At 54.4% G+C, this 23,928-nt stretch overlaps 1 protein-coding gene across 1 annotated transcript; it reads left to right on the top strand.

Annotated features, from left to right (window-relative positions):
• The first annotated feature begins 225 nt into the window (after positions 1-225).
• RAB15 (RAB15, member RAS oncogene family) lies at positions 226-23,692 on the top strand. Its single transcript, XM_014862618.3, has 7 exons — positions 226-533; positions 17,212-17,272; positions 18,040-18,100; positions 18,606-18,683; positions 19,388-19,477; positions 20,690-20,755; positions 20,937-23,692. The coding sequence occupies exons 1-7, from the start codon at positions 410-412 to the stop codon at positions 21,093-21,095; spliced, it is 639 nt and encodes a 212-aa protein (XP_014718104.1). The 5' UTR covers positions 226-409; the 3' UTR covers positions 21,096-23,692.
• Positions 23,693-23,928: the final 236 nt, after the last annotated feature.

The raw sequence follows: 23,928 nt of genomic DNA, 5'->3' as shown, positions 1-23,928 counted from the left end.
AGCTCGTCCCAACTCCTCCATTGGGAAACACAAATGTTTCCCCGGGGTCCCGGGTCCCGGCGCTGAGCGGTTGGGAGGGGTTAGGCCGCCGCCCGGGCCGCGCACCCTCGGCGGGGAGCGCGCACCGGCCTGGCCCCCACCCGCCCCGCCGCGGGGTCGCCGCTCTCGGCGCGCTCCCCTGCCCTTCCCTCCCCTCCCAGGCGGCGGCGGCAGCGCAGGGGAAGGGGCGGGCGGGGGCCGCCGTCTCTCCTCCCACCTCGCCGCGCCGCGCTCCCCGGCCCCCAGCGAGCGGCCGGCCGCCGGCTTCCTTGTCGCCGCGCGGCGTCCCGGGCGGGCGCGCGCCGCGATGGCAGCGGCCGAGCGGGGCTGAGCGCCGCCCGCCCGCAGCGCCGGCCCCTCCGGCCCAGCCATGGCGAAGCAGTACGATGTGCTGTTCCGGCTGCTGCTCATCGGGGACTCCGGGGTGGGCAAGACCTGCCTGCTGTGCCGCTTCACCGACAACGAGTTCCATTCCTCGCACATCTCCACGATCGGTAAGGGGCGGTGGCCGGAGGGCGCCCCACCCTCCCCGCGCCACCACCTGCCCGAGGGCCCCTTCCCTTCCCCAGCCCGGAGGATTGTCCGCCCCTCGGGCGAGAGGCGATGGCGCGGGAGGCCAGGGCCAGGGACTGAATCCCGGGGTGAGGGGCCACCGGCTGGGGACCTGAGCCCCGTTCCCGGAGGTGAGGGCGTCCCTGCTGGTGTCCGTGACTAGGGAGAGGTTCTCCGGCCTTGCGCTGGGGAGCCTTCCCATCAGAGCTGAGAGAACGCGGGCGGGTGTAGGCCTGGGTATCCCGAGCTGGAGCAGCGAGAATCCTAGCCACCGAAATGACATCCCACAGCCCCAGGTGGAGGGGGGGACGGGAGGTACAGCCTGTACTCGGGAAGAGGGGTTCAGGGTGGGGAGCCGGGTCACTGAGTCACTGGGTACCCTCAGTTCAGGAGTGACCCGGTGTGGAGCCAGGAGGCGGAAGAGAGGAGGAAGGGAGGGGCCAAAGGGATTGAGTTCCTGGGCACAGTTGTGAAGGTAAGCCACGAGGTGGGACACCTGGAGGTGAGACGCTCAACGTTCATGCGTGTGAAAGGGGCACTTCTTAGCCAGCTCCAGGAAAGCAGTTGGCTGAAGCATTTGTTTTGAAGGAGGCTGAGGAGGACAAGGAACTCAAAACTGCTTGTCCAGACCAGCAGGTCAGAAGGCAGGCAGGACACACCTTAGAATACATTTCTCTGATCTGGCAGTGCTGGAGCCTGTGCTTAGCGGACAAGGCCTGGTGGCATTCCCAGCAGGACTGGGATGGGATCACTTGTTCTGGGAGGGGGTCGGTGGTCTCCCCCCTGCCGAGGTCTCTCCCTCTTGGGTCCTGAGGGGGCCCCCCCCGAGGTCTGAATTGCGGGAATCCCACCCACATCTGACCAGTTCCCCATTGATGCCACGGAGCAGCCTCAGTGCTGCCCAGGTCCCCTCCCGTCAGAGAGGGCCCGGCACTCAGCTTCCACTTGAGTCTTCTGCCTTCCCTCCCAACACACACTCCCTGCCGAGACAGAAGAGGGAGCAGGTAGAGGTGGGAGGAATGGAGCCTTGTGGTTAAGAGGCTGTCTTTGTTGTCAGACAGACTTGGAGACCTCACTCTGGGACAGCACACTTTGGGACAGCACGCCCTTGAATATTGCTTAAGCTTCTGAGCTTTAGTGTCTCATCTGTAGAATGGGAATGATAACACTATCTCCCTCCTGAGGCAATGTAAGGATGAAATGAGGTAATGTCTGTAAAAGCGCTTGGCACACAGTCAGACACACTGGTGACGCTGGATAAATGCTGGTTGTTCTTACTGTTGTCCTCATCGTTGAGCTCCCAGGGTCTCACTCCATCTTTGCTTCACTACCATCAAGGGACTTAGGGTCAGGGAACGCACTCGTCTTTCTCCGGGGAGCCGAAAGGCAGGCTCCCAGCAGGTCCAAGAGCTGGGGCTGGGCCGCTGTTGGGAGAGATGGCTCAAAGGGATGGGTGGGGTAGGAGGCCTGCAGGAGGGCTGCGTGCCTCTGGGAAGGCTCAGGGAGGAGGCAGCCTTGGGAGAAAGCCTGGAGTGATGAGCAAGGGAGTGGCTGAGGAACCAGATGGGATGTGAGGACAGCTTGCAGGCTTGGGGATAAAGGGCAGCAGGTTAGCACTTAGGGAAACTTGCAGTGGTTATTTTTGGGATGGGCCTGGTGCCAGGGGCTGCTGAGCTATTGCAGAGGGCTGTGGGCTGCCTGGGGGCCCCTGGGTTTTGCCTGAAGAGCAGTAGTTTGCACCCTGTGTCCTGGACACATTTCAAGTCCTAGGAGTACCTGAGTTTTTCCCTGGAGAGCTTTACTCAGCCACCTCATGTCCGAAGCTCTTGGGCTCCCACTCAGTGTTGTGGGGGAGTTAGCCTCCCCTGGGAGACGTGTCCTCCATCCCCACAAACCAGTGAGGGAACCGTTTCTGAAATACCCAAATGGCCCTTGCGAGGGGCATGCTTTCCCCAGTCCCTTGGCCCCGGATGGCTGATCACTAGCCTTCTCCTGTGTCTCTTCCACCTTGTCTTCTCCCGTCTTAGACACCTTCTTCCAGCTGGACAGGTGAACGCGGTTTCCCTCACTTCCTCGGAATCCCTCTGGGGCCGCCCACTTTGGGGGCAGAGGTGAATCAGTGTCTCTGCACCACTCCCCCTCCTGTCCCCTCAAGGCCCTTGGTATTTTGACCTAAAACCTGAAGATGGCTCTCCTAGTTCTTCCTCTGCTTCTGAGGGCTGGGTCCCCCCTTCCCCGGGACGCAGAGGACTGTTTAGGAGTTTGGATTCCATGGAAGAGAGAGAAACCTGTGTTTCTTCACACCAGCCTTTTAAAATCTCCCCACTGGGTTTCTTCAACGCGTTGTTGTTTAAAGCTTCCTAGGGTCCCTGTGATTCTCCCCTGGCGTGGGCATGTTTTCAGCCTGAACTAAGACTTACAGAGAATTAGACGGTCAGCTTTCGCTCCAGGGATACAGAAAGTTTCCCGTGGAACTGGAAGGGGCAGCCAGGAGGCAGATCAAGGAGCCAAGGAAATGGGTACTACCAAGTCACATTCATTAATTTATCCATTCAGAAAAACCACGTGTGGCCTGTGGCTCGGCCGGGCGCTGTGACCTGGAGATCCCCAGATGCATAATACACGGAGTCCCCTCTCGGGCTGCTCCTCGTCTAAGACACATTCTTTTACCGTGCTGGGCATTGATCCAGACACCTTTCCCGGAGCTGCTTTTGTGAATGGGGAAAATGAGGCAATTCAGCAATTACTGCCAAGACAGAGGTCAGATTCTTGGATCATGCTGATGTCACCTAGGCTGGCACTTTCGTGATTTACCGATTATGTCACTTACTGTAAGAGCCTGTGACGTTCCAGAGAAGGGCCTGCCAGGGAGCCGTGAAGAGACCTCCCAGGTGGGCTGAGCGCCAGGGGCCCTGAGGTGGCTCTGTGCGCCCGCAGTCCTTCCCTGTGCGGCTGGCCGAGCTGACACACATGCAGAGCCCAGGGGGCCGTTGGTGCCTTAACTTAAATCTGCCATTTCCTCACCTGTTCAACAAATTAATTAAGACTCACTACAGAGCACCGGAGCACCGTGCCAGGCATTTTAGAGACATATTCAGTCCATCTTTGCCTGCCCACAGCAGCCCACAGTCTAGGTGGGCAGGCGAGACACAGACAAAAAGTGCCTTGGCCACAGCCAGGTGGTTTATGTGGGAGCGCTTGGGGAAGCCACTTCAGGGGTAGGATCGGTTGTGGTCAGTACCGTTACTATGAAGAAGGGCTTGCAGTCGTCCTCAGGAGCTGAATAATGATGTCAGACGTGCATGAGGCAGCCGGGGGACAGTGAGGGGACCGTGAGGGGACCGTGAGTGCTCCTGCTCCGACCCAGTGCTGGAGCAGGCTGGGAAGGAGAGGGCCCTGTGGGCAAGAGGCCGCAGGGAGGGCTCTCGGATGGGGAGGCTGCAGCCGGCCCCGCCCTGCCTTGTGGGCTGCGTCTCAGTCCCTGTTGGGCGGGAGCAGATGGAGGAACGGGAGCAGGGACCGCAGAGGTGGGGAGTCCGTGGGCGTTCCTGGGACTCTGGACAGTCTGGCTGGAACACAGGGGAGTTTTTAGGGGAAGAGTGAGAACATTCCTCTGTTTATCTCTCTGTCTCCCAAACTATGCTGTAAGTGCCTTGAGGGTGAGACCAAATCTCATTCCTCTTGTTTTCACAGTCTTAGGACGGGGCCAGGCATGCTCCCCAGGAGTGGTGTTAAATGAAGGAATGGATGTGGGGCCCAGGGGGCTGAGGGCCTCGAGGGCCTGGCTGAGGAGGTAGACACTGAGCCTTCGCAGTGGGTTGAAAAGTTTCTAGCAGGGGGATGACCTGGTGAAAATGGCCGTTAGAGGGGTTAAGACCGGCAGCGGGGAGACCAGTCCAGGGCTGTGGCGGTAGCTGGGCACGGAGGAACTGCTCAGCTCCTTCCTTCTCTCTCCTCCAGCCCCACCCCGTCCTGTGCACTCACACCAGACTCCACACCCTCGCTGTTCTTGTTTCCCTCCAGAAGTGGGGAGTAGCTTGAACCCATCAACCTGGCAGCTTCTAGAAGGGCCTCATGTGACCTGTGCTGCCTGCCCAGGCAGGGAGCTGTCCTCTCCTACATGGACATCTGCGTGCAGGGGACCTTTGGTTTCCTTTCCCATGGTGGCCAGAAGTGACATGGAAGCCAGTAATGCAAGCTGAAGGGACTGCCCACAGTTGATTTTATCCCTCCCATCCTTGGTCTTTCCTGAGTAGACCTGTCACCTGGTCTCTGTACCCTATTTTTTTAAAAATAAATTTCAGGTGTACGTGGTTATATTTTGACTTTTGTATAGACTACATCGTGTTCTCCACTAAAAGTCTAGGATGGACCTTGAGGGTAGTATGCTAAGTAAATAAGTCGGAGGGAGAAACATGGACCTTTTGTTTCAAAGGGCTCCTTTTGGCTGCACGCCTTCTGGATTCTGAGGAGCTGTGATCTGTGATTTTCCCGTTTGACAGGTCGAACTGCTATGTCTTCAGGGCTGCTTTCTCAGGCTTGGTCTTCTGCAGTATCACCTTTCTCAGGAAGTTCTGTTTGAACTGGCCGTGGCTGCCTGGGGCAAGGGTTTGTGGGTGACTGAAGGGGAGGGAGAGGGCTGGGGAAGGACCAGCGGGCAGAGACCTGAGCCTGGAATCCAGCAGCCTAATGAACCTTGGGGCTACTGCTTGGGCACTACGGTCCTGGGGTCTGTGGGCCCCAGACCATGAGGCACTGTGTACACTGCTGAAGGGGGTCTACATGCTATGGTGGGAGGCCTTCGCTCCCCTCCAGCCCTGGGGCAGCCTGAGACAGGTCTCTTCCCACTCTGTTCCCAAGGCCCAGAAGAAAGGAAGGGAAGGTGAGAAGACATGAGTAGAGTGGAAAGAGGGCCGAGGACATGCATGAGATTCTCCGTGGCCTTACTGGCTTTGCAACCTTCAGATGCTTATTTAACGTCTCTGTGCTTAGGTTCCGCATCTGTAAACTGATGATATTAAGAGTCTTTCTTAAAGGTCATGGTGAAGATTACAGAGGCTGATGGATACAAAGTACTTGGCAGAGCCCTCAATAAAATGGGAGCAGCTATCATTATCATCACTATTCCTAGCTCATAAGAAAGTTGTCAAGGGGCCGGCTCCTTGGCCAAGTGGTTAAGTTTGCACGCTCCGCTGTGGCGGCCCAGGGTTCAGATCCTGGGCGCGGACATGGCACCGCTCGTCAGGCCATGTTGAGGCAGCATCCCACATCCCACAACTAGAAGGACGTGCAACTAAGATATATACAACTGTGTACGGGGGGGGGGGTGGGGGTTGGGGAGATAAAGCAGAAAAAAAAGTGTTCAAGATTAATAAACTGTCAATGATGTGCTTTGAGGTCACCCTCTCTGTCACTCATGCATTCAGCCATTGGAGCACTGTTTACTGAACACCCACTCTTATGCCAAAGTGTAAGAAACCTGGCTAGATTCTTACCAAAAATCAGACATAGATCCTCTAAGGAAGGCAGTACAAGATGAATCTTCACAGATGAGCAGCTGGGCCTCATGCCCAGTGCTGGGTGAGGAGCTGGGGGTACAGAGGTGAGCAGAACAGACAGGAATCAGGGCGCTGTCCCTTCTTCCAGGGGAGCACTGGAGGAGGCTCTGGGTTTCATCTAAGTCTCTGTGCCAGGCGCCCCCGTGCCCTGGCAGTGCCCAGGGCTAAGGAGGAAGAGTGAGCTGGTTTGAAGGAATAGGGAGAGAGGCGACCCGAGAGGACAGGGGTGGCTCTGCTTCAAGGCTTGGGCCTCTGCCAGGCGTGGCCCTGCCTTGGGCCTCCATTCTGCCCATCCTTTCCCCAAGGACGTGATCCCCAAGAACGGCTCTGATACCTCATTTCGGCTGCCCTACGCGCCTGTGCCACCTTCACGGCTCTGCAGATTCAGCCGCGGCTCAGCTCCCTGGGGCTTGCTCCTTCCTCCTCCTGCCAGCCTCCTCCCGCTCCCCAGAAGGCTTGGTGATGAGCTTTATTACATGAAAGTCGATATTTGGCCATTACCCTGCTACTCTGATTGCCAGCTCTTCTCAGAGTGCCTTCTTCTGTAATCTAATATTTGCGCCTGTTTCCCTGTAAAACTGCCAATTTTCTGCGCAGGCCTCTGACCTCTCCTTGGCCGTTCTGCCTGGGCAGTGTGCTTTGTGAAGGGAGCCATAGAGCTTCCTGGACATTTAGTTCCTCCCACCGAGGAGGAAAGATTCACCATCAGCCCTATTTTATAACTGGGAAAACCGAGGCCCAAGAAAAGTGCTGACTCACATCCACATGCAGGTGGCCCATGCTGGAACGTCTCCTCTCCTCCAGTCTTTCCAGACTGGCTTGGGGCATGCGCTTGCTCATCCCAGAAGGCCCTTCCACAGGTTGCAAATAGAACCTCTCTCTTGTGAGCCCAGCGGATGGAACATGTGCCTCCCCACCCATCTGAGGGCTCTGAGACAGAGAGACACTGTGTCTCTGCTGTTGGCTGAGTCTGCTTCCTTGATGTGACCTTCTGGGGGACAGTCAAGGGCTGTGATTGAAGGGTCTGGCTGGGGGAACCTCTGAGGATGAGATCTGAGAGTTGCCCTCATATCACTATTTGATAATATATTCATTGAGGACTCTGTGGCTGGGGCCCCATCATCTGTCCACTGGTCTTTTCTCATGGAATGTACTGACTTCATTCATTCACTCATTCGTGCACTTGTCCACGTACTCATTTTTTCTTCCATTTATTTAATTTTGTTGAATAATATGTAATGAGTATCTACCGGCTGCCAGGCAATGAGAATAGGAAATGAATCAGATGCTCTCTTGCCCTCTGGGGGCTCACAGTGCAGTGGGGGAGTCAGGCATGCAGACAACCAGAACGTTATGTAAATGCAATGTCAAGATGCTTTGGAGTCACAGAGGACCGATCAGTTCCCCCCAGGGTTGACTGGTGAAGGCTAACAGAAGAAGTGACAGTTGAGTGGGTCCTTAAAGACTAAGTAAGGTTCCCCAGAGGACAAGGGGTTGGGGAGGAGGCACTGTGGAGAACGCCTCATCATTTGGGGCTGCTACTCTTCTGCCCCACTGGGCCAGCTGGTAGTGGCCAGGTCATGGTCATACTAGCTTAAGTTCAACTAGATCCTTGCTAGGAGTTTGCTTCATGGGCTCTCTGTGAGGGCAGATGCCTCTGGAGGCCGTCTCCTCCAAGATGTTTGCTCCTGAAGCTCCCAGCCCATTTCTTCCTCCCGGAACCTTCTCTTGCCTGTCAACATGGCCCTTCCTGGGAAGAGGCTCAGGAGGAGATGGAGGACTAAGTAGTCAGTACCCTGGCAGGTCTTGGCCGCCTCAGCTGTGCCCACAGACCGCTCAGCAGCAGGCTTAGGGAAGCGAGGCCCAGGTAAGGGGTCTGCCAGACGGGAGCAGGACAGGATTAACTGGCGCACACGGCACATATCACAGAGGCCCTATGGAGGTCTGTGCACGCGGTCATGGGAAGGGAAAGGGGAAGGGACCTGGTGTTTCCTGAGTACCTACTCTGTGTACCCACTCTGTGTACCAGAATGATACGCTTTATACACATGAGTTATTCAGTATAGAGATCTCACCATAAAGTGGGGGGCAAGGAGTCCCCAAGTTGCCCTTTCTAGTGTTTGAGAAGTTTCTTGATACATTCTTCAGGTTAGAGCCTCTAAACAAGTGTATATGTACTTGGACATGTGCACACACATGTGCACATATGAGTGGGTCCCTGTGAGATCCAAGGTAAGCGAAGGGCCTTGCTGTGCCTTCCCTCTCTACAACAGAGGAAAGAATGATGTTGGTCCCTCCGCCCTTTCTCTTCTGAGGAACTGCAAGTTTGACTGAAAAGTGTTCCTGCCTGGGGCGCTGACCCTTCAGACCTTCCCCCTGCGGTACCTTCCTGCCATTCAGGTCTCAGCTCAACTGTCACCTCCTCTAAAAGGTCTTCTCTGAGCAGCTGATCTAAAGCAGCCTGCACACAGATCTCCTCACTCTCTACTCCGTTATTCTGCTTTTGCCTCTTAACACTTATCACTCTCTGAAATTATTAGTTTACTTATTGATTATCTGTCTTTCCCACTAGAACAGAAGCTCTCTACAGACAAGGATCTTTCTGTATTATTCGTGGCTGTGTCTTCTAGTACCTACCTTAGTTCATGGCACAGAGGAGGCACTCAGTAACAGTTTGTTTGAATGAGTGCATGCATGCATATGTGCGTTTTCCTAGAGAACTTTGGCTCTTCCCTGAGGGAAGTTCCAAGTAGTGTTGGTTTCTTGGGACTCACAGACAATGAGAAACTCACTGGGCTCCACACGTGTTGGGGCTGTGAGAAGAGGGGGAAGTTCTGTAAGGGGTGAGCAGTGCCCAGTAGCTTTTAGCTCTTCTGCTCAGATCCATGTCATAGGAGAAGCTCAGACATAGCAGGGAGCAAGAAAGTGGCTCCTGTGATCCCGCTGTGAGTGGGGTCCTCTTTGGTGAATGCAGAGACAAGGGGTCAGTATCTTAGACTAAGTTCAGTATTGTCTGTCACTCAGGGTCACTACTGGTGACGGATGATGCCCGTTGACTCAACCGAGCTGCTGGAGTGACCTTCCAGAACCACCTCAGGGTCAGGGGCTCAGGCACTGAGGGCATGCACTCCTTCCAGCCTCATGGGAGGCCATGTTTGACCGGGAAACCCTTCTATGATAATGGGTCCTGGGTTTCTGAAGATTGTCTCTCCAAGATTTTATGTGAAAGGGGTAGGCTCCACAGTGGTCCTGGTCCCCATATCACCACTGTCCTTCCACATTGAGGTCCAGTGTGTGTGTGTCTGTGTGCACGCATCTGTTTGTGTCTTTATAAAGAAGGGAGGGATCGAGTATCATTCTGGAAATTTCCACCCTTTCTTGTGGGTGGGCATCTGAATCAGAGCCTTTGAGCCCAGTGCCCTGGAGGTTAAAACATGGCCTTGGAGTTAGCCAGCGACCAGGCATCCCTTTATTTCCACTTCCCATCACTCCCAGGACACGGTGGTGCGAATGCTGGTACTGCCTTTGCTCAGAGAGCCTGGGGGCACCGTTTCCCCAGAATGAGGCAGCATGAGGGGCAGTCAGCCCGCACTGGGTCCAAGGAGAAGCCAGCCAGCATGCAGTCCCGCAGGCAGTGAGGCCGAGGCCCCACGGAAGGCAGGCAGAGGGCTGCAGCCAGAGCAGGTTTGGGCAAAGCTGCTCCCAGCTCCCCTCGCCTGACTGGGCTGAGGGACATTCATGTGCCAGGAGCCTTTGTCTGGAGTCTTCCCTTGAGCCTTGTCTCTTAGCTCTCCCTCTGTGTTGTCTCCTCCCTGCTCCGCCCCTGACTTGTGTTATGGGTCTCCTGGCATTAGTAGGCCTCTCTCTTGCCGAGAGGGGGTTTTGAAATGGAGATTACTGTGATGCCTTGTTGGGGGTGGCAAAGTCAGGCAGCCACCTCCCCCCAGGCTCTTTCTTTCCCTAAAGCTTGTTTTGGGGTTTCTCAGGGTGACCTCTTGGGAGGCGACCTCCTGCCACAACCCACATGAGCTCCACATGTCCAGCACATACCGGTTTTCTGGGGGGCGGGGCAGGGCTTTCCTGGACTTCGGCTTCGTAACTGGAGCCAGCATGGCTCCAGGCATTGGGTGTCTGCCTTGGGTTTCAGGTGTATTAGGTTGTCCCTGTTGCGGCGTCTCATTGCTAATGAGAAGGCTCGGGTCACGCTGCTGGTCCTTTGGGCTGTGGTTGATCATGGTGATAACATTGGCACCCAGAAGAGCCCTGTTTCCACTTGAACCACGTGGCACTTGGCAGACAGGCAAGCTGGCACCTGACGTTAACCCATGAGGTGCTGGCCCACCAATAGGCACACCTTAGCTGTGCCAGAATTTAGGTTGTAGTCAGACTCTGGGGGCCATGTAGCCTCCATGGTGAGTGGCAGTTTCTCTTTTTGTTGAAATGCTCCAGCTTAGTGTGTCTGTCTTGCCTCTCTGCCCCGTTCTCCTCCATCTTCCCAACTTGAGCCCCGCCTACTTCCCAGAGCTCTCTCCATTCCCCGAGCTGTGACCCGGGGTTCCATAATCCCATCCTCCCCTACAGGAGGCTGATAGCTTCTTCAGCTAACATTTAATAAAGCTCTATGTGCCAGGCTCTGCCTTAGGAGTTTTATACCTCATCTCATAATCCTCACAAAATTCTCTGACATCAGGGATCATCATCCCCATTTTACAGGTGAGAAACGGAGGCAAAGAGAGGTTAAGTAGCTTTCCCAAGACCACACAGGTAATTAGTGGAAAACGCAGGACTGGAACCAAACTCTGGCCTCACAATCGTGTTCTTATTGACCATGCCCCTCTGTTTCTTGAGCTGCACTTCCTCCATGCTTTCTTTGGAGGCAGACAGTGAGGGGGGGAGTGTTCTTTCCCCTGGATCTGTCCTGTTTCCTTCTTTCCGGTCTCCACCTGCCCTCACTGCTCGACTGGGAAGGTAGTAAGCTCATTGCCAAGGCAAGATATCTTAGGAGCCAAGTGAGTGCCAGCACTGTCTACCCTGCCCCATCCCTCTGTCTGCCCCAGTCCCTGGTGCCCAGAAGAGGGCCTTGCTTGTCCTCCTAGTTCTCTGACAGCATCCCTGTCACTGTGCTGCAGGGGTCAGGTCGTGGCCTGGCAGTCGCTAGGGGTTGCTGCTGGAGGAGCAAAGGCCATGCAGCCAGGGACACAGCAGGAAGAGCCAGAGGCCTAGGGCTGCCTCAGGCCACAGGTGTGGTGAGGGCAGCACCTGTCCACATGCGTATCAGGACCTGGCACTGTCACTTAACTGACAAGTTTTTCTTGCCAGTGTCTGTGAGGCATTTAGATGGCAGGACACATGTCCCTGCTCTCGAGCCGCCGGTGCCCATCCCGCCTTGTGCTCTCTGGGGGAGGGCGATGCCACTAATGGAAATGCTACTTTATGCCCGGCATTGAGCTGGTATGGAGGTAAAGATTAAAAAAAAAAACAAACTTTGTCAAATACAGAATATACTCTCTGCCCCTTAGGTACTCCATGTCTAGTTGGGGCCAGAAGACAAAAACCAGGAGGCAGCAAGGAGCAGGGCCCATGGTTTTAGAAGTCTTCCTCCCAGCCCCATAGTTGGGACATCTTGCCCACCGGCCTGGCGGAGTCCTTAGGCAGCAGTGGACAGTCACAGGCTGTGAATCTTCAGGCATCCTGAGGCGCTCTCAGAAAACGGGGATGTGGTATGAGGAAACCCATGGGCAGGAAGGTGGGGTCTGGTGGCTGTGTGAGGATCCAGCGCCCTCAGGCCCGCTCTGGCCAGTGCGTTTGCCGTTTTAGTCATCCCGCTTCTCTGCACTTCTGTCTGCTTCATGCTTCTCTCCTTACCAACTGGCCAGTCCCTTCTGCACCGTCTGAGGGAGCTAGTTTGATCGGCTTAGCTAGGTTCCCTTGCCCTGTTGGCCAGGTCCCCTTGTGGGTCACCAGCAAGCCTGTTGATGGGTCTCCTTTGGGTCAGATATCCATCCCTGGTCCAGTCAGGAGCTGCTTCTCCACAGTGAACACGCTGTGCCTAGCCCTCCTTCCCTGAGCAGGGGCTTTGGGCTGGGCACTTCCAGCCAGAAAAGGATACTGGGTGTGGTAGAGACCATGATCGACATATCTGAGGTGCTGGGAAATCACGATGAGCTGCTCTGCACTTGGTTGGGAGAGGGCCGCATCTTCCTGACTTTCTCCTCCCAGGAGAACCTCTGCTGGAGCCACGTGGAGGGGTTTGCTTGTTCTTCACCCCTGCGTATTCCCTGTGCCCAGGAAAGCAAGCAGGCTCTCTTTAGGGACACTGAGATGGCACTGTCCAGGGGGATGCATCTGGGCTGAGTGGAATCGTGAACTCTCAAGGAGCAAGGGGTTCTCTGAAAATAGGTTGTGGTGGGCTTGCTCCACGTGTGCCCACTGCCTCTCTTCCAGATGCTTCATGATACCAGAACAAGTGTGGGGTATGCCGGGTGTGACAGCAAAGGCAGTAAGATTCCACAGCCTCGAAGGGCTGGGAAGCCACTAGTGGGGTGCAGAGTACCCTGGGTTGGTTTTAAGACACCAGTTTCCCCGTCTGGCTCAGCCACAGGATGTGGGGACATGAGTAAGTTCCTCGGCCTCTCTGTGCCTCACGGTAATAATCTGCACTGCTACCTAATTCACAGGGCTGGCATGAGAACTGAGGGCGTCAGATTCCCTAGCTGGGGGAGTGCTATGATTGTGAGCATTATTATGAGCCTTGGGTGTGGCGCTGCCTAGAGGTGGGGTAGATAGTGGTTCTCAGACTTTAGCGTACCTACAATTTCGCAGGTCTGGGTGGGCCCTGAAGAATTTGCATTTCTAACAAGCTCCCTGACGATGTTGATGCTGCTGTTCCCTGGACTAGCAAAGGCCTTGGGGTAGCAAAGGCCTAGAGTATCCAGGGTTCTTAGGTTTGTTTTCCTGGCTGGTCCCCAGGAAGCCTTTCTCCGGCAAAGGGAAGGTAGGAGGCAGACAACCCTTCCTCTCGTGTGCCATGTGCTTTACATACATGGTCTAATTTCTGTTCCATAACAACCCTTAGGAGGCCGGTGGTCTTCTCATTCTACAGAGAAGAAAACTGAGGCTCAGAGAAGTTGAAACCTGCCCAAAGTCACATACCAAGTGCCAGAATCAGGACAGAGCCAGGTCTTTCTGACTCCAATGCCAATGGCTTTTTCTTCCACTGTATTATAGCTCTCAAACTTTCCTCTCTCTGAAAGTCATACATGGTCCTGTTAGAAACACAAGTTTCTGTGCCTTGCTCTCAAATTCTGATTCAGTAGGTCTATGCAAATCAAGATAGCAGCAGTTTAGAAAGATCACCCCAGATGGTTCTAAAGCTGAGCATCTGCAGAGCACACCTTGAGACTGGGAGAACTCCCATGCTGCCTCACTTGACACTTCAGCCTCAAAGCTTTAGCTCCAAATTCTCAAACTTCAGCATGTATTAGAATCACCTGGGGAGCTTGTTAAACCACAGATTCCAGGGCCCCACCCCCAGAGTTTCTGATTCCTTGAGTGAGGCCCGAAAGTTTGTCTTTCTAACAAGTTCCAGCTGATGCTGATGCTGCAGGTCCGGGGACCACACTTTGAGACCAACTCTCCTAGAAGCTTGCTATCAAAAGTGTGATCCATGGACCAGTAGCATCAGCCTCACTGGAAGCTTAATGCAACATCAGTCCCCATCTTACACCTACTGAATCAGAATCTGCATTTTTAACATGATCCCCATGTGATCTGTGTGCACCTTCAAGTTTGAGAAGTGCTGCCTTAGAGGAGCCAGAATGAGAACATGCTGGGAGGGGAGGTAGATGAAGAATCTCTTTTCTTCCCATGGAGTCTGAAGATGCAAGAAAGAGGAGCAAAACTGTTAGGCTGTGCACCCAGGGAGTGCTGATGAGTACAGCTGAGAGGTCAGACTTGGGGAGGTAGGGAACTCTTCCCCAGAGAAGGCAGAGAAAACAGGAAATGCTTAGGAAATGAGGTGGGCCTCAGGAAAGGCTTCATCAGGCAGCATCCGTCTTGCCCATAGACAGTGGAGAAGGACTTCTGTTGACTGCACAGTGGTGGGGAGGGTGCCTGGGGCTGAAGCCTTCAGCAGGGAGGACAGTGGCTGTGAGGAGTGTGATGGGTGAACACACATGGAATAAACAGTGTGCTGAGCAGCTGCGAGGGCCTGGCTGAGGTGAGAAAGCCTGAGTCCACAGCGACTGAACAAGCCCAGTGTTTGACTTTGCCCTGCAGCGCCCAGCAGCGGGAGAAACCAACAGCCCCACAGGGAGAGGGAAGGGGCCATGGGTGGGCACAGGTCATGGTGGGCCAGGGGTTGATTGGTAGGGTGGACCCAATGGAAAGTCCAGGGTGTGCAGGAGAGAGAAGGAATAGATTCCACTAGAAGATCCTTGGGCTGTTAATCTTTAAATTAAAAAAGGGGGTGGGGGAGTGGGTGGGCGAGGAAAATCCCTCATAAGGCATAGACTCTCTGTTTCTTCCTTGGTGCATTTGAAGAGCCAAAATTGAAGCATTTTACTTCTCAGAGATGTTAAAACATTTTATTGGGGGATCAGGAGGGCCTAGGTTGCAAGATGGTGGGGTGTGTGTGGGTGCTCGGAGCCCCCAGAATTCCCCAACCTTGGTCCCAGCCACACAGCTGGGAAGCGGAGGATGAGGGAAGGACTCAGGCCCAGCACTCACCCCCAGGGTAGCTGCACGTCTTCTTGTCAGTCTTGCCTCTCCAACAGCCTACGTTCATTATCAGGGAGAGTTCCCCTGTGTTGGGGGCTTCTCTCCCAGCCAAGTCCTTCTTGGGGACCCGCAGAGAAACAGGACAGCAAGCATAGTTGAGTTTCTCTGCCTAGTTACCACACAACTCTGCTCTCACTCCCCCAAGAAGCAGTGTGAGGGATCGCGTGGGCTGTGGCATCAACAGGCCTTTGCTCGTTGCCGTGCTGACCTTGGGCTAGTTATCTTCCTGGCCTTTGTGTCCTTTCCACTGAGCTCTGTAAGGGCAGGGGCATGTGTCTGTTGTGCCATTCCATCTGCACCTAGCACTGTGAGGACACAAAGTAAGTTCCCATAGAAGTTTATGAAATAAAGGGAGTAGGAGCTCCCTTGTGACCACTTTGCACAAGGCACTGACCAGGCTTGCTGGGCTGGTAGGAGGATGTGTTAGGTATATTACAAAATGAACAGAATTGCTGGTTCTCCTGGGAAGAAGGTACTGCACCAGGAAAGAACAAGAATTTCTGGAGTCCCTCCTATGCCAGGTGTTAGGGAGAAGCAAATTCTTGACAACTGTTTGTCTTGGGAGGGATGAGCACGCTACGGCCCCACCATGGCCAGGTGCCCCTCTCCTTCTTTCTCTCTCCTCCCCCTCCTCACTGTCTCAGCACGCTCGAAGAATGGCTGCCAGACGTTGCCCATTTGGAAAAGTACAGCTCAACAGAGATGAATCAGCTTGGGCAGGCGAAAAATGATTCACGTCTGACCAGCTTGGTTTAGTTCAGGTTGTCCGTTCTGAATCTTTTTCTCCCTTCTAATTAAATGATTGGTCTTGATGGTGAGAGAGAAGAGCCTGAATTTAATCTGTATTTGCGGAAAGCTGAGGACAGCATGGATACGGGGAGAAGTATTCCCATTGTGAGAGAACTAATGCCAAGGTGGAATGGCAATGGTGGGGAGAATCTGGCACCTTTGGGGTCTTCGGGGCTGTGCTGTGCAGCCGGTGTCTACTGTCCAGAACTCTGCCTTTACCATGTTCCTCCTGAAAACTGCTTAACCATGCCCATTCCTGACTTGTCTCCAGGAAGTTCACGAAGACTTCAGCTTAATTCACCTTTTAGACATACCTCTTCAATCACTGGGCACAGTTAGGGCTGAGGAGATGCAACATGACAAAAACATCTCCCCTCATCTCTCTGTCGTCACTCACATTCAAGCCTGTGTGCTGCTGCTGGTGCTGACTTCTCTTGCTATAAATTTCCTCAAATACTTTTCTGCCCTGGGCTGCTTTGCCAAATCCCTTATGTTTCTTGTGTCTTGTGGCAACTTAGCTCCTCCAGTCTGGGCAGATGAGCCTGAGAACCCTGTTTGTTTTCCTCTCCATCCCCCAGTGACACACTGTGCCACTGCCTCTTCATCTGGTCGTTGGTGGTCACCATGAGCACCCACTGTGGACCAGGCCTGTACTCGCCTATAATGATAGCTGCAGTCGATTGAATATCCACCGGGTACCAGGCACTGCATCTCATTTGGTCTTCTCAGCAAGCCTCTGAAATGACTGCGGTCCCCATGATGGAGGATCTGAGAAGCAAGGTGCCCAAAGTCATATCTATGAGCTAAGTGGGCAGAGAAGGCTTTGAGCTCAGGCCTGATTTCAAAGCACGTGCTCCTTCTAGTAAACAACAGTGCCTCCTGTGGTGAACAGGGGCTAGTCAACCACAGATCTACTAGGCCTTCTCCTTGGTGGGCCTTCTCCAGGTGCCGAGGGTTTCATACACGCCATGGGGTTGAAACAGTCCTGCTCTCTCCAGGGTCTGTGTGCCTTTCCCCCATTCATGACAACTCTGCAACCCCTCCTTGTTGCAGAGAGAATAATAAGGCAGAGAGAGAAAAAGCCCAGGCAAATGAGGCAGATTCTGTTTCTGGGGATGAGAGTTCAAGGAGGGATGGAAACAAGCAGCTCTCCAGAAGTATAATTGGCAGACTTCACACGTGTGTAGAGTGAAACACGTTTGGCGCTAAGTGAGGCGGCGATGGAGCGGATTCCTCCATATTCTCTCATGTTCACTTCCTGTGTCCTCAGAGCCCTTTACTGCTGTCACCTCCAGCTTAGGGAGGAAGGAAAGCCCCGTTCAAAGCCCCGGACACTTCCTCAGGGTAGTTTTTGGTTCAGGGAGGCCTTATCTCATGCCATCTTTCAGCCAAATTAAACCAAAAGGAGATCCCTTCCAGCGTGAGTGCCTGGGCCTTACTGTTCAGTTCTCAGCTGGTTCCCTTGCTAACTTTCTTGCTCTCTCTCTTTCCCCAGGTGTTGACTTTAAGATGAAGACCATAGAGGTTGATGGCATCAAGGTGCGGATACAGATTTGGTGAGTGGGCTGCTTCCTGGCTGCCACTGCCATATGTAAAGTCCTGAGGCTTCATCGGGGTTAACTGGCCACCTCTTCCATGGAGAGAAGCAGAATTCTCAAAGCCCCTCTCCTGCTCCTGTGAGCCTTAATCTCTTATCTTGCTTAAGAAACTTTATAGGATTGACCGCAAGTCACTAAAAGGCAGGAGTTAGAAAGAAGTGGCAAACTAACCACTGGGGGTTTGTCTTAGAATAAGGCTGTACCCTGAGCTGTGACACCCTGTGGTAGGATTGGAAGGAGGGAGGGCTCCACCCTGTCATTCAGGGTGAGTTCCTCAGTACAGCATGGTGCAGTTCCCGCACGTAGCCACAGGGGGCTGCTGTGGCTCTGTCCTGACGCTCTTGGAAGCTGTCTCCCGCCTTCAGATTGGCATGGGCGTTGCCTTCAGAGGCCCCATAGGCACTGGAGGTGGAGCAGTCCAACCAGTCTGGCCACAATGGCCAAATTCTAGAGAGAGTTGTCCAAGGCCCAGTTAGGGTTGTGACTCCTGGTGCAGACATAGCTGACGAGGCCCCGCAAGCCCTGTCTGCACCAGATGACCAGGGCTCTCTGCTGCAGAGTCAGATGTGTTTGGGTCCCCTTGGGGACCAAAGCTCCACTGATTTCTCACCCTGCTGCTCCCCAGTTTTTCCTGCAAGGGCACAGGGTCTCCCAGCTCCTGCTTCTCCCCTCCCCACCTGCTTCCATGGTCCCTGCTCTTCTGAGGGACTGGCTTTCTACTGCAGGGACACGGCGGGGCAGGAGAGATATCAGACCATCACAAAGCAGTACTATCGACGGGCCCAGGTGAGCTGCCATATTCCGGGTTTAGAGGTGGAATGCTGCCACCCACACTCCCGGCTCTGGGTGTTTGAGATATCTGTGCCTCTGACCCACAAAATAGGGCCCTCAGATTGCCTGCTGGGGAGGGGAGCCTCGGGGCAGTCTTTCAGTTATTCGTTGATCATTCATTCATCACTTAGTCTCTGACCACTAACTATAGGCAGGTCCCTCATCCTCACCCTCAACTTCCACCCTCCACCCTGGGCCAGAGACCTGGGTCAAAGTATTTGGTACCCTCCTACCTCAGAAAGTTCTGTGATGGACCTAGGAAGAAATAGCTCTGCGGGTCTGAGAGAGAAGGAGATGTTTCTGGGTGCTGAGAGATCCTCATTATGCTAAGAAGGGAGCAGGGAGAGTGGGACCCAGCAGTTAAGGTACCACATCTGCTTCTGGCCCCGTGACTATGCAGTGCCTCTGTGTGCATGTGACCCTCCCACCCCCCACCTCTCTCTCCTTCTCTCTCTCCTAGGGAATATTTTTAGTCTACGACATTAGCAGCGAGCGCTCCTACCAGCACATCATGAAGTGGGTCAGTGATGTGGATGAGGTAGGAGATGCTGCCTCACTGTCGGGGGTGGGAGAAGGGCACCTCAGAGGGGAAAGCAAAGAGAGGGCCAGATGGGAAGGGCTGAAGCTCTCGGGGTTGGCGAGCAAATGCTACCAGGAAACCTTGCTTCCACAGCCCCAGATGAAGCCCTCCAGGTGAGTAAGGCATCGGGAAGGAGCCCAAGCTGCCATGCCCTCCATGCCTTGCACCCTGCCAGGCCTCTCTGGCTGTTTCTTCTCTGAGACAAGTTAGGTCAGAGCCTACCCTGTCAGCAGCTTCCTTCCCCAACTCAGGACCAGGTGGAATTGTGAGACGAGGGTTCCAGTCCTGGCTCTGCCACAAAAGCTGTGGAGCCTTGGGCAAGCCCCTTAACCTCTCTGAGTCCCCAGTTTCTCATCTGTAGAATGAGGGGTTGGACTTCAGTCCAGTGTCCTTTCCAGACCAGATATCAGTTGTCCAACCCAAGGAAGCACCAGTATTAGCCAGAGTGTCTTCTACCCCAAGCTGTCCCCATGACACCCTTCTGAGACCCTGGTGTCAGCCATGGTACTTGGGGGAGCCTGACACCTGCACCCAGTCAGCCCACTCTGTCCCTAGGGCTCTTAAATTTGGTGCTAGTGTGGAGGCCAGTGTGGACTGTATGGTGGGGAGATGGGAGGGAAAGGCAGCACTCACTGGCAGTTCTGCCTGTCCTTTGTCCCTAGTATGCACCAGAAGGTGTCCAGAAGATCCTTATAGGGAATAAGGCGGATGAAGAGCAGAAACGGCAGGTGGGAAGAGAGCAAGGGCAGCAGGTAAGTGGGAGCCAGCTGGCCAACTCCATCCTTCGGGTCTTCCGCTGCCTTCCAGGACAAGTCCTGAGAGCTGGGACCCAGGACTCTGTCACTATCATCAGGCACCCTCGCACCTCCCACTGTAGCCTAAGGCACTGGGTGAGTTGCCATCCTTGAGAGTTTGCTTTCTGTCCTTCTGGACAGTGATTTGGGGTCCATCCTGAAACAAAGACCTCTTGGGCAGCAACTCTCCCAGCTCTCAGTTCCCCACGGCAGGACTACCTCTGCCGAAGAGCTCATCCTGGTGTTAGGATGAAGAAGGACTTGAAGTTGCTGACTTCCTCTCTAACAGCATCTAGGCACAGCTACCATCTTACAGTCACCCCACTCCCTCCACACCTGCTCCCTGTCCTCCTTATTCCTGGAAAGAGGTAGGAAGGGAAATGAGGGAGTGAAGAGCCCACCATCTGCGAAGCCATCGGGGCAGAGAGGGAATGTCCAAGCATACAGGGAGACTGTCCTCCAAGAGAACAGAAAGAAAGATGGAATCGGCTGTGACAAGAGCCGTCCACCCACTCCAAGGGCCTCAAGAGCTTTTTTCTCCCTCTTCAGTCAATAGCATTCCACTAGCACTTAAAGTTGATTTTTTTGGTATAAAAAAGTGATTATGGTCACTGAAAAATTTGAAAGTAGAAGCAAACTCTACTAGAATAATAGCATTTACTGAGCACCGTATGGGTGGCCTGGTGCTAAGCAAGTGCTTTGAGATGGATGAGCCCATCTACTCCTGCCACAACCTTGGCTGATAGACACTTTCATCCGCCTTCATCCAGATGATGAAGCTGGGGCTTAGAATCAGTAATTTGTCCAAGGTCTTGCAGCTGTGAAGTGGCAGTACTGGTATTCAAGTCTGGGGCTGTTTGACTCCAAAGCCCATGTTTTTCATTAATTTGCCGTATTGCCACAACATTTTGGTGTCTTTGTCTCCTGATATATGGTGGTGTGTGTGTGTAGGGGGTGGGGGAATGGAGGAGTGCATTTGCGGAGCATCTTCTACCATTCTCTGCTAGCCTGTGTCTTAGAAGCTCCCAGGCTCGTCTGAGAAGTTACCTATCTGAGACATTGTCACAGCACAGCATAGGCTGTGAGTGCAGTGGCATGAGTATGTGCCGGGTGCTCTGGGCACCTCCCTTCCCTTACTGACTCCCTTTCAGGAATGTTCTTCTCTTGCAGCTGGCTAAGGAGTATGGCATGGACTTCTATGAAACAAGTGCCTGCACCAACCTCAACATTAAAGAGGTGAGAGCTCTGGAGCCCAGTTGCCCAGCTTCTTTGGCTGAGTCCAGCAGAGTTGGGGAGGCAGGCGGGGAAGGCAGCAGACAGGAGGCGAGATGGGATGAGACGTGGCCCTCGGCAGTTACAGGATCGCTGAGGGAAGAGGAGGAGATGCTGGGCTAACCTGTGCCCCTTGCTTTCCCAGTCTTTCATGCGTCTGACAGAGCTGGTGCTGCAGGCCCATAGGAAGGAGCTGGATGGTCTCCGGACACGTGCCAGCAACGAGTTGGCACTGGCAGAGCTGGAGGAGGATGAGGGCAAACCTGAGGGCCCAGCGAACTCTTCGAAAACCTGCTGGTGCTGAGGTTCCTGCGTGGAGCACCCACACGATCCCCCCTCCCTCAGGAGGCCGGTGGGCAGACAGGGAGTCGGGGCTTGGCCCTGCCTCTCCTCTCATTTGGGTGACCCTGTGGAACATCAGTAGCTGCTACCCCCCCGCCTGGTCCTGAGAGCAGTGCTGTGTCATCTCCGAGCAGCCTCTGCCCCCAGCCCCTCTAGCCTGGAGTGGTGTCCTCCAGTCTGTTCCCCAGCCACAGGCCTGCTGTGAGCCCCAAATGTGCTACACGTGCTGTCTCACCACCCTAGCACCCCACACAGTGGCCGAGTCTGGAGACAAGGCCACTTTAAGGCTCCTTCTTTCTCAGTGCATCTTGTCTCCTCTCCGCTTTTTCTCTCTTCTTCCCACTTCTCTTTCTCTGTCCCCTTCCCCTCCAGTGTGTTTGTGTCCCAGCCCCTCATACCCCTTTCCCTATGTGTCCTGCTGTGTGGCTGCTAGTGCAGCCTTTCTTCCCTTTCTCCCTAACCCTGTCTAAGGGAATGGACTCAGGCTCATGGGGATGTTCCATACTCTGCTCTGGGGAGAAGGCCCCCCTGCTTTGTGGGTGGGCCAGAGGCTACGGGGTGCTTCTTCCTCTCCTCCCTCCCCCACCCCGTCTCTTCTTGTTCCATGGGCCTGCCTCCCCACTGATCTGGGAAAGTGGAACATCAAGGTAGGAATGAAACACCAAACTGGTGGTCCTCAAGCCAGGGCTGTCCTACCTCTCCCTGCCCGCCCCCCAGCTTGGGCCTTGCTTGGCTGCCTGCCCACCTGCCTCTTTTGGGGAACTGAGCTTGGAGGCAGGTACCTCAGAGAAGGAAAAAAAGTGATGAGGGGTGGCAGGGATAAAAATTCACCTCCATTCTCTACCTCCCATGCAGCGTGTACACAGTTTCTCCCCACCTGGGTTCCTGAACATAAGATGTGGACCAGGGCCTGAGGGCACTTCAAGGGCAAGGAGACCCCTGGGGCCAGAGGTACTGCCAAGCCAAGCATGCACTCCAAAAAGGAGAGCACTTGGAATGAAGGACTAGCTCCTATATATCAGGTGAAGAGAAGGGATTGCAGGCCAGGGATGGCAGTTTGCAAACCAGAGGGGAACATGGCAGCAGCAGGGCTTCCTGGGTTCCATCTTCCATTTCTTGTGGAAACCCCACACTCCCCTGGCCGGTGAGAGGTGACATAGCCACATTGGTGGTCTTTCATTGAACCCAGCCTTCAGCTCTCACAGTTTTCCTGAGACCCAAAGTTTGTGGAGAAGGGCAGGGCCTTCATGGGGAGAAAGAACGAAAGCCCCGGTAGAAATGCTTGGTGCTGTTCTCTTCAGCCTCCAGGACAACGTGCTCTTCTTGCCCCTCTAGCTCCTGAGGAGGAGGCTTGAGGGTGTGCCAGTTGCACTGTGGCTGCAGGTGGAGGGAAGCGGCTCCCTCCCCCAGAGCTCTTTGTTCAGGAAGAAGTTTCTTTAACACCATGTGGCCCAAGAGTAGCTTGAAGGAGGCCTTTTAAGGAAGGAACAGGTCAGCTGCCAGCTCTCGTAGGGCTCCTCCCCACCGTCCCAAGATGGAGGAGCCTAGGTAGGAGGATCATTCTTTAACTACATATTAGCCACATCGCATGGCAGGGGCTGGAGCTAAAACAAAGAATTGGGCTCTGGACCAGAACCCAGGGCTCACACATGTGAAGGGTTAAGAGCCCCACTTCCTTGCTCCTCCAAAAAGGGGCTGGGGGGTGAAATCACCAAACCTTTCCTCCTGACTCTTCTCAAACCAGGAGAGAACAGGAGAGGGTAGCTCAGGATGTAGGAATTGGGGATAGGTTAGCGCAGTGGAAGGAAAAGGAGGGCAGGAGTAGTTAGGGTTAGGAGTAGTTGGCTAATGAGATATTTAGAGAGCGGACTTTAGGATGAAGTGATGACTAAGGCTGGAGATGCTGCCTTGACTGACTCCTCAGGTGTCAAGACATGCAGCATCACACTGGAGGGAGGTCCGTAATGCCAACCCTTGGTGTGCCCTCAGCCAGGGACTTGAGTCAGGGCAAGTTTTATTGGGCATTGGTGCCAACCTGTGGGTCAGTCTAGCAGCTTTCCCTGGAGATCAGGCGGCACCACTGCCTGCTCTCCTCGCCCCCTCAGGAAAAAGGGACTATATTTTTACTGTACCCTAGAAGTTCGGGAAAGGAAAACCTGGGGTCAGGATTCTATGGCCTGATCAGCCCCGTCCACCAGGGCCACAGCTGGGGAGAGAGATGGGAGCAGGAGGAGAGTTGGGATTTTGGGGAGCAGCTCCGCTCAGTAGGTATCAGAGTTGGCCTCTCACCCCTAAACTTCCCCTGTCCAGGAGGTGGCCTGGGATCTGGCATTCGGCCCAGACTGTTGAGCAGGCGCTCCTGCCTGTTTCCTCCTCGCCACCTCTGCGCCTGCTGTCTTGAGACTCAGCCCCAGGCACTCCACCCACTCCTGACCCCCCACCATCTCCCTGTGATGGGTGAACTTTGTGTACTGTGTCTTGGGTCCAGTAAATGAATTGTGAGCAGGGTTCATCTATTTTAAACACAGATGTTTACAAAATAAAGACTATTTCAAACCACAGGTGTGGCTGCCTGTATGAATCTCTGGGAGTAGGTCTCACTTGGACCCTAAGTTAAGGGGGACGGGGAGAGGCAGTGCCAGTAGAAGAGGCTCCAGAACCCTAAGGCAACAGCAGTAGGATGACAATGGAGGCAGCCAACTTCTTCCAGTTTGTACCATTCCTAATGCCACCTGCGGGGAGCCCCAAGCAAAGCCCCCATTGCTCTGCAGTGGGCTTACCCTGCAGAAATAAGA

This window comes from Equus asinus, chromosome 7 (genome assembly GCF_041296235.1).
Source record: "Equus asinus isolate D_3611 breed Donkey chromosome 7, EquAss-T2T_v2, whole genome shotgun sequence".
NCBI classification, from domain to species: Eukaryota; Metazoa; Chordata; class Mammalia; order Perissodactyla; family Equidae; genus Equus; species Equus asinus.
The sequence above is the reverse complement of the archived record's forward strand: the minus strand, read 5'-3'. Positions and strand labels throughout refer to the sequence as shown.

Excerpts from the sequence above, each read along its gene's own strand:
- RAB15 (XM_014862618.3), top strand. The coding sequence starts at position 410 with ATGGCGAAGCAGTACGATGTGCTGTTCCGGCTGCTGCTCATCGGGGAC. Across the intron at positions 534-17,211 it reads CTCGCACATCTCCACGATCG|GTGTTGACTTTAAGATGAAG; the intron begins GTAAGGGGCGGT and ends CTCTTTCCCCAG. Across the intron at positions 17,273-18,039 it reads AAGGTGCGGATACAGATTTG|GGACACGGCGGGGCAGGAGA; the intron begins GTGAGTGGGCTG and ends TTTCTACTGCAG.